This window comes from Aquarana catesbeiana, linkage group LG02, assembly GCF_042186555.1.
Source record: "Aquarana catesbeiana isolate 2022-GZ linkage group LG02, ASM4218655v1, whole genome shotgun sequence".
Taxonomy (NCBI): domain Eukaryota; kingdom Metazoa; phylum Chordata; class Amphibia; order Anura; family Ranidae; genus Aquarana; species Aquarana catesbeiana.
Genome location: NC_133325.1, coordinates 15523601 through 15533225, shown reverse-complemented (window position 1 = coordinate 15533225; position 9625 = coordinate 15523601). Strand labels below are relative to the sequence as shown.

Genomic DNA, 9625 nt, shown 5'->3' with positions numbered 1-9625 from the left:
ATGATGAAACCTAAGGGGACCATTGACACTGTCTTGTCATGATAATGCACGCGTTATGGTGTGCTTTATTGCAACACATGTTCAATGTTTTGATGCAATGAGGTGTCCTTCATTTAAGCCCTTCCTGTTTCTTTGCCGTTTATAAATAGTGGCGTGTTGAAGTGGTTATACCAGGATCATGACTGCAGCTACAGTCATGATCCTGGTATTGTTTTTTTCAGTCATTGATTAAAAGTAAAAGTAATTCTAATAATTATGCAGCCACTGGATTACTTTTACAGGCAGCAAAATTGGTCCCCACCCACCCACTGCTGCTGCCGCCTTTACGGGACTATCCCGTCCCATTGGGGAGCCCTGTACTAACCGTACTAATGCAACAACCTTGGACGCATTCACTGAGAAGAGTGGCGGGACAGAACATTCCTGCCCTTTTTCTGTGATGTTAGAAACTAAAAGCTGCAAAGGATTTTGTCACATCCCGTTTCGGTTCTTTAGTTACCTGGCCCTTACTGGCCAGTGAAGCAAGCAATCAGACCAATCTGTGTCCGATTGGCTGCAGAGGAGAGGTCTGGGGTCTAATAGACCCCAGATCTCTCCATAAAGAGGACCTGTCACTGCCCATGCTGTTACAAGGGATGTTGTTCATTTCTTGTGATAGCAATAAAGTTGCTATAAAAAATGTAAAGGTACAGTGTTAAAAAAATTAAATAAAATAAATAATGAAATATAAAAAAAATTAAAGTGCCTTCATCCCCCCCATGCTCACGAGCAAAGGCGGACATGCGTGTTGGTCCTGCACCGCAAGCATATGTAAACATTGATCACACAACATATGTGATGTATGTAAGGCAATAAGTAGCAGCGCTAAGTACCCTATAAAATGTACACCATACACCAACAATATTTAACAATGTGCAGTATGAAAAATGAAAAGGCTAGAAAAATGAATAAATGTCCATCTTCATAAGTAGGCAGTGCTCAAATAATTAACAGGATTGTGAGTGTAGTTCAATTGATTAATTTCATCCTCCACCGCAATACCAGTGATAAACCACACAGAATGCTCGCTTACCAGATGGCAAGCTCTATAAGCTTGCGACCTATACCCGGCCAGGGCCTTTATCCAATGGAGGACCAAAAGGACGGAATCCAGGCAAAACCCCTCAAGCTGGTCAGCATACAGAGCAGAGACCGCCAAACTCCCCAGTCACAGATCATAAGTATGGGCAGAATGTGATGGCATTCGGATGTTCCCAGAACGAGAAAGGAACACCATAGCATAATACTGATAAACATTGTTTATTGTATATAAAGAATGTCACTTACAATATTCCAAACTGTTAAAAGCAAGCCAGCCGGCCGGCTAGTACAAAAACCCGTCCCTCGAACGGTACACGCGAGACGTCAGCACGTCAGCTCCTCCCGACGTGCGTTTCGTCATACGATGACGTCACCTGCTACTTATTGCCTTATTTACGTTTGTGTGTATCTCACTTCTAGCAGCGGCTTTTTTGATTTTTATTCATTTTATATGTATTTATTTGTAATTTATTTCCTTATTCATTCACATTGCGGTATTTTCTGTTTAATTATATGTGATGTAAGGCCGCAAACGTCAGAGTGAGAGCAATATTTCTAGCACCAGACAATCTGTGTAACTCCAAACTGGTAACCTGTAAAGGCTTTTAAAGTGCCACTTATGGCGATTTTTAGGTACTGTAATTTGGCGCCCTTCCACGGGTGTACACAATTTTAAAGCGTGACATGTTTGGTATCTATTTACACGGTGTAACATCCTCCTTTATATTTTACAAAAAAAATGGTATTATATCTTATTTCTGTGCATTAAAATTGATTTTAAAATACTTAAAAAAAATGCGTTTGAAAACCCACTGCGCAAATATTGTGCGACATAAAAATATGCAACACCCACCATATTATTCTTAAGGGCCTCTACTTAAAATAATATATAATGTTTGGGGGGTCTAAATAGTTTTCTAGCAAAAAAAAATGCTGATTGTTACATGTAGGAGAGGAATGTCAGAATGCAGCTTGACAAAGGACATGCATTGCAGTGCAGTGCAACAACGCTGTAACGTTCGCATTCAGAAAAACAAGTAATCGTGCATGTACAGGTAAAATGTTCTGTTTATTGCTTTATAGCCACTGAAAACTTTTTTTAAATAATTTTTTTTTTATAAAAAATAACATTTCAATGTATAAACTTGTAAACTTTCAGATAAAAAAAACTGACCAGAAACCATTCCATGTTCCCTTTAATATTTGTTATTACTAATGTTCCATTTGAATATCTTACTAAGAGTTCTCTTTATTTCCTTGGTCCTCAGACAGAATATGATGGGGCTGGTGAAATGTGGAACAAAAGTGTACAGACAAATCAGAAAGACATCGAGATCAGCATTGGGGATTAGTTGTAGCTGGTTATATGTGTGGACTGTCAGTCGAGGGATAAAATACAACCCAATAACCAACCAATGAGTGGTACATGTGTAAAAGGCCTTCCGCCAGTTCTCCACCTGGCCTGATGAGCAGATCTTCTGGATTATTATGATGTAGGAGTAGACGATGAAGGACAATGGACACAGATGTGATAACATGGCAATGACAAACCTCACACTTCTGGATGAAGCCGTATCTACGTATGATAAAACAGCCACTGGGTTGAAAGAGCAAAAACAGTTCTTGACTCTGTTGGTGCCACGGAAAGGGAGCATCAGACCTGAAGCTATGACAGACAAGCCAATGACTGCTGCAAAGATCCAGAAGGCAAGGCAGATGATGGCCACAAATCTGTTGCTGATAATAGAATGGTATCGGAGAGGTTTACAAATGGCAATATATCTGTCAATGGCCATCAGCATGACAATGTATGAATCAAGAGTTCCCAAAAAATGGACAAAAAACATTTGTATAAAACATGCAGTGTAGGACAAGGAGCCGTCTCCAAACCAATACTTGCCGATGATTTTTGGCAAGGTCAACGTGTCAAAAAGTAGGTCAGAAATTGACAAGTTTCCAATAATGACATACATGGGCTGGTGGAGATGCTGCCTTAGTAAAAGTAATACCACCACCATTAAATTGGCATAAAGAGAAATGTTATATATTATAAAGAATGATATGGAGACTAAAGAGTAGAATTTTTCTGGAAGACCCGGGAAACCAGTGAGTATGAACTCCAGGACATCTGACTGGTTCAGAGCGGCCATGGGTTTACATTGGAATTCAGATCTGAAATGAACAAAAAGTAGGCCTGACTTTACAATTACAATTTTGAAAGGAAACTTTTTACATAAAGAAGTTCAAATTTTGCATCCTTTTGTGTAATTTAATAATCCACTTACTATTAGTTAATGACTTTACTTATAGTGATTGTGTCACAGTTAGTTAGGTTGAAAAGGGCACTAGTCCATCTAGTTCAACCAACAAAAAACCTCCATATACATAACCCTATGCCCACAGCTGATCCAAAAAAGACAAAAAATACCCCAATAAATCATAATTCAATTTGCTCCAATGGGGGGGGGGGGGATTCCTTCCTGAATCCCCAGGAAGCAATCAGATATTCCATGGATCAACTACTCCTGTTGCTATTACCTCTAAATATTATTATCTAGTTACATTTTGTACATTTAGGAATACATCCTGCTCTTTTTTTAAAACAATCTACTGAGCTGGCCAGAATCAGCTCTTGAGGGAGTCTATTCCACATTTGCAGGTTAAACCTTGTCCTCCAGACATAAAGAGTTCCTCCTTGTTCTCTGCAATGACCTGAAAGTACTCCTTTATCTTGAAACTCTACCGCTTCACTGGTCCCCTGGCCACGGCCTATATCCAAAACTTTCAGGTAGGTCTTGTACCTGTTTCCCCTGGTAAAGCACCTTGTCCCCATGTTGGTGGGGACAAGGGCCTCATCCCCACAACCCTCGTCCGGTGGATATAGGGGTCTATAGAGGGAGGGACTTATCAGAGTCTGCAAGTTCCCCTTGAAACAAAGGGGCCCCCAGATATGCACCCCACCACATAAACGAGAAAGGGTTACATTGTACTCTAAGTTACTAATTCACAAAAAATAGAAATTAAAAAAAATCAACACACAACACCTAACCCCAACCCCTAACCCCAACCCCTAATTCCTAACCATAAACCCCTAACTTTAACCCTTAACCCCTAACCTTAACTCCCAACTCCTATCCTTAACCCCTAATCCCTAACCCTAATTGCTAGCCCCTAACCTTAACCCCTAATCCTTAACCCCTAGCCATAGGGTGCATGCACTGGAATGTTTGTAGGCACAAGGGGGTTCTAGTGTAAAACTCCAAGTGTTTTTCCATGCCTGGGAAACCCCAGGTGCCACGTACAGCTGGCCTTAGGCTATAGCATGGCTATAGGTGCTTGTACTTATGTAAACATCTATGCTCTCTTGCATCTGAATATTTGTCGTATACAAACATGTGGGTAAATGCTGCTGCAAAATAACATTGATGTTTACATGAGTACATGCATGTATAGTGATGCAGTTATATGTCCAGTTGTACAGGCCACCTGTGGCTCCTGGGCACAGGAAAATGCCAGGAGTTTTACGCCAGAGACCCCTTTGTACGTGTGCGTGCTCAATTACCCTACAAAAAATAATAACGACCCGAGATGTTTTATTCAGTATAAAATAAATTTAAAAAACCCTAAAAATGAAAATCCCAAACTACCACCCCCTCAAAGAAATGGCAAATCATTGTTTCATTTTTTTTTTTTTTTTTTGTGGATTAAATAAAAGCAGTTCAACCTGAAAAAAAATATGAACAATATAAAAACAATAGATAAAAAAACACACCCTCAAAATAAATGAAAACTCTCAAAATAACAACCCTGCAATGCATTATGGTTTTAAAAAAAATTGCCAGTGTGAACCTGGACATACATTTGCAGGCACTGCACATTTGGAAGCCACTCCTTAATGATGGCATTGTATTTAGAATGTTATAATCATTTTCATAGGGCAGCCATCATCCTATTAGAGTGTATTTAAATTCAACCCTTTTTAGTGTTTTGGTTAGACTGTCCCACTGTCAGGGTATTATTACTGTCTGTGTCCTAAAGGGGAAGATTCACCCACTGTACATTGTCACTGAAGCCGGAAAGTGAGGGGAAATCTTCAAATGGGGGACACTAGTTCCTCACTCTGGGAAATCTTCAAATGGGGGACACTAGTTCCTCACTCTGGGAAATCTTCAAATGGGGGACACTAGTTCCTCACTCTGGGAAATCTTCAAATGGGGGACACTAGTTCCTCACTCTGGGAAATCTTCAAATGGGGGACACTAGTTCCTCACTCTGGGAAATCTTCTAATGGGGGACACTAGTTCCTCACTCTATAGAGATTTCCACTTACTTCCAGTTGTGTCTACAAGAAATCTTCCAAAAAGGACAAAGATGGCAAAAAAGACCTAGAGGGGTTATTATAACACCATCCAAAACGGAGTTTGGATTTTAGAATTTTATGATACACAAACAACAGGAATTGGAGACCTCCAAATGTATACACTTATGCCGCGTACACACGGTCGGACTTTTTGACAGGAAATGTTGGATGTGAGCTTGTTGTCGGAAAGTCCGACCGGGTGTAGGCTCCATCGGACATTTGCTGTCGGAGTTTACGCCAACAAATGCTAGAGAGCAGGTTCTCAAATTTTCCGCCAACAAAACTTGTGGTCGGAAAGTCCGATCGTGTGTACACAAGTCCGTCGCACAAAAAGTTCACGCATGCTCTGAATCAAGCAGAAGGAGCCGCGCTTCATTTTTCTCGGCTCGTCGTACGTCTTGTACGTCACCGCGTTCTCGACGTTCAAAATTTTTGGCCAACATTTGTGTGACCGTCTGTATGCAAGACAAGTTTGAGCCAACGTCCTTTGGAAAAAAATCCACGGTTTTGTTGGCGGAAAGTCCAATTGTGTGTACGAGGCATTAGAGTTGGAAATGTAACACAGTCTTCTGAAACTACAGAAAAAGTGAATAGTGATGAGTTTGGGTCGGGTCCATACTCGTGCTCGGCCTGCACTCCATTGTACATTGAATTGTGGGATCCTGCACATACCGACCACCAGTCCTGCAGTAATGGACGGTGTCCAGGCTCCGGTCTCCAGTATTCTACTCTCACTACTCCATGATGACTATTTATACAGATGTGGAAAATGAACACCCTCCCTGGTGGGTTCCATCTGTCAGACACGGAAACAATGTAATTGCTCGTTAGTTACTCTAAAATACCCAAGAGACGTAATCCTGGGAGAAATGCATTCACCGGTAAAGATTTCTGTCCCACTGTCTAACAAACTATTTTTATCTCAGTGACATCTGTTTCATATTTTCATTAAAGATAAACTATAAGAGATTTGGCCAAATTTTATTTATTTTTTCTATAAAATCTGTATGTGGTGATGTCATAGAGCAGTGGTCTCCAAACTGTGGCCCAGGGGCCAAAAACAGCCGTCTGCTTACTTTTATACGGCCCTTGGTGCACTATTCCTCCCACTGATGTGAGACACTATTCTGCCAGCTGACATCAATGGGGCACTATTCTTCTCACTGACACCAATGATGGGGCACTATTCCTCCTACTGACACCAATGATGGGGCACTATTCCTCTCACTGACACCAATGATGGAGCACTATTCCTCCCATCAATACCAGTGATGGGGCACTATTCCTCCCATTGATACCAATGATGGGGCCCTATTCCTTCCATTGATACCACTGATGGGACACTATTCCTCCTACTGATACCAATGATTAAGCACTATTTCTCCCATTTATACCACTGAGGGGGCACTATTACTCCTACTGACACCACTGATGGGACACTATTCCTCCTACTGACACCAATGATGGGGCACTATTCCTCCCATCAGTACCAGTGATGGGGCACTATTCCTCCCATTGATACCAATGATGGGGCATTGTTCCTCCCCCTTATACTAAATGTGGCAATGTTTACTCCCACTGATGCCAGGAAAATGTCCACTCCCACTGGCCATATATATTATATCAGCAGTAAATGTAATATATACAAAAGCAGCAGTCTTGTGTGATCCCCAATATTATATATCAGTAATACTAATATTGGGGATCACACAAGGCTGCTGCTTTTGTATATATTATATTGACTTCTGATATATAATATTGGGGGACGGCCTGGGCTGGGGATCACACAAGACTGCTGCTTATATTACAATTTACTGCTGATATAAATATTGGGGACACTGGTCTGACTGGCACCCCATCTCTTCTCTCTTACCTTCTCTTCTCAGCTCCGTGTGGGACAGACAGCAGGGACTGACTGTGGCGGGCTTCTCTGCTCTGTGGGCGGAAGGAGGAAATAAATGATAACACGTTGAGGTGCTGTGCACAGCACCTCATTGGCTGGAAGCAGTGGTATCCTGTCTTGGCACACTGCTGGCAGCCTAATCTTATTTGCGGACTGGATTGGCTGCGACCATCAACCAATCCGGGTCGCGCTCGCTCACAGTCAGCACAGGTGAGGCCCGCCCGCCTCACTCAGTGAGTCCATGCCAGTCAGAACTATAGTTAAGGGCTTGTCAGCCCATTTTAAATTAGACTAAAAAAAAAAGTATTTACAAGGTTTCCCATAGAGGGGCTTCAGTTTCTCAAAGCAACAACAGGTAATACTAATCCTCCTGGCTACATTCAGCAGCTCCGCCACTGTTTTGCAATGGTCTGCCTGACCATGGGCTCCTTGGGCTCACTTAGCCCCTACAGCACCTTGCTGGGAAGGCCCCACTCTGGCCTCTGGAAGGGGTCCTCTCAGCACCCCAGGCTCTCCATTTTTCCGAAACACATGACTCCCTCCAACCCCCTCTGTGGACTCGCTAGTTACCTCAGGTTTCTCATTCTCTCTGGACTCACGTAGCTGTCCTGACTCTCCCAGTCCTGTAGGCAAGAAGTCCCCCCAACATAGGGTCATGTCTCCTGGCTGGAGCATACCACTATCTTCACACAGAGACACTCTCTTCAACTGGCAGCAACTGCCCTGAGCTCTGCTTAAACCTGGCTTATAACGATCCTGACCACCTGTGTACTCACTCACACAGACTAGAGGCAACTAGCAAAACTCAAAAACAGGAAAAGAGGGCTCCATCCCACCAAATACTCTTTAGAATCTTCAAAATCCAGGCCCTGATCCAGAACAACAAAATAAAAATGCTGCGAAAAATGGGCGTGGCTTACACTGAATAGTGGGTGTGGCTTACATGGGTGTGGTTCAAATGGGTGTGGTTCGAGTCTGAGATGAATGAGGGATGGAGAGTGAAAGGGGGAAAGGGGGAGAGGGATGGAGGGACAGCAGCCCCAGATCCTACACAACAATAGAAATATGTGTATTCTAGAAAGTTTAACAATCAGCAGATAAAGATACTCCAAACACCTGGTGTTAGCGCTTCAATCATCCCGGCACCATGGTTGTTATGGTGTCAGGATGATAGAAGTGCATTATTTCTATTATTACATTGTAATCTAGAATGAAATCATTCAACTCACCATAATGCCGAATCAGTGGGATCCCTGAGCATGTCACCTGCCACGTCGCCTGCCACCAGCTGTCCGTCCTTGCATCAAGTGCCCCCAGCAGAATCCGACCTTGCATCAGGTGCCCCCATCAGAGTCCGTCCTTGCATCAGGTGCCCCCAGCAGAGTCCGTCCTTACATCAGGTGCCCCCAGCAGAGTCCCTCCTTACATCAGATGTCCCCAGCGGAGCCCCCCCTTACATCAGATGTCCCCAGCAGAGCCCCCCCTTACATCAGATGTCCCCAGCGGTGCCCCCCTTACATCAGGTGTCCTCAGCGGAGCCCCCTTACATCAGGTGTCCCCAGCGGAGCCCCCTTACATCAGGTGTCCACAGCGGAGCCCCCCCTTACATCAGGCGTCCCCAGCGGAGCCCTCCCTTACATCAGATGTCACCAGTGGAGCCCCCCTTACATCAGATGTCCCCAGCGGTGCCCCCCCTACATCAGATGTCCCCAGCGGAGCCCCCCCTTACATCAGATGTCACCAGTGGAGCCCCCTTACATCAGATGTCCCCAGCGGTGCCCCCCCTTACATCAGGTGTCCCCAGCGGAGCCCCCCCTTACTTCAGATGTCCCCAGCGGAGCCCCCCTTGCATCAGGTGTCCCCAGTGGAACCCCCCTTACATCAGGTGTCCCCAGTGGTGCCCCCCTTACATCAGATGTCCCCAGCGGAGCCCCCCTTACATCAGGTGTCCCCAGCAGAACCCCCCTTATATCAGATGTCCCCAGCGGAGCCCTCCTTACATCAGGTGTCCCCAGCGGAGCCCCCCCCTTACCTCAGATGTCCCCAGCAGTGCCCCCCCTTACATCAGGTGTCCTAGTAGCGGTGTCTCCGCCGCCATTGCAGAACAGAGGGGGTATGCAAAATAGTACCCCGCCCATTTCCACAACAGACTGGCAGCGGGACGGAGTGGGGCGGGGGGTGGGCGGAGCGAAGTGGGGTGGGGGGTAGGCAGAGCGGGGCGGAGGGTGGGCGGCGATGCAGGAGCTCCGTCTGTATTGTAGCCACCCAGCCGTGTTCCTGGT

The 9625-nt window shown here is 44.5% G+C and overlaps 1 protein-coding gene across 1 annotated transcript; it reads right to left on the bottom strand.

Moving 5' to 3' along the window:
• Positions 1-2276: 2276 nt before the first annotated feature.
• LOC141126429 (olfactory receptor 1M1-like) lies at positions 2277-3230 on the bottom strand. The gene has a single exon (XM_073612371.1). It carries the CDS (start codon positions 3228-3230, stop codon positions 2277-2279), a length of 954 nt encoding a protein of 317 aa, XP_073468472.1.
• Positions 3231-9625: the final 6395 nt, after the last annotated feature.

Excerpts from the sequence above, each read along its gene's own strand:
- LOC141126429 (XM_073612371.1), bottom strand. The coding sequence starts at position 3,230 with ATGGCCGCTCTGAACCAGTCAGATGTCCTGGAGTTCATACTCACTGGT.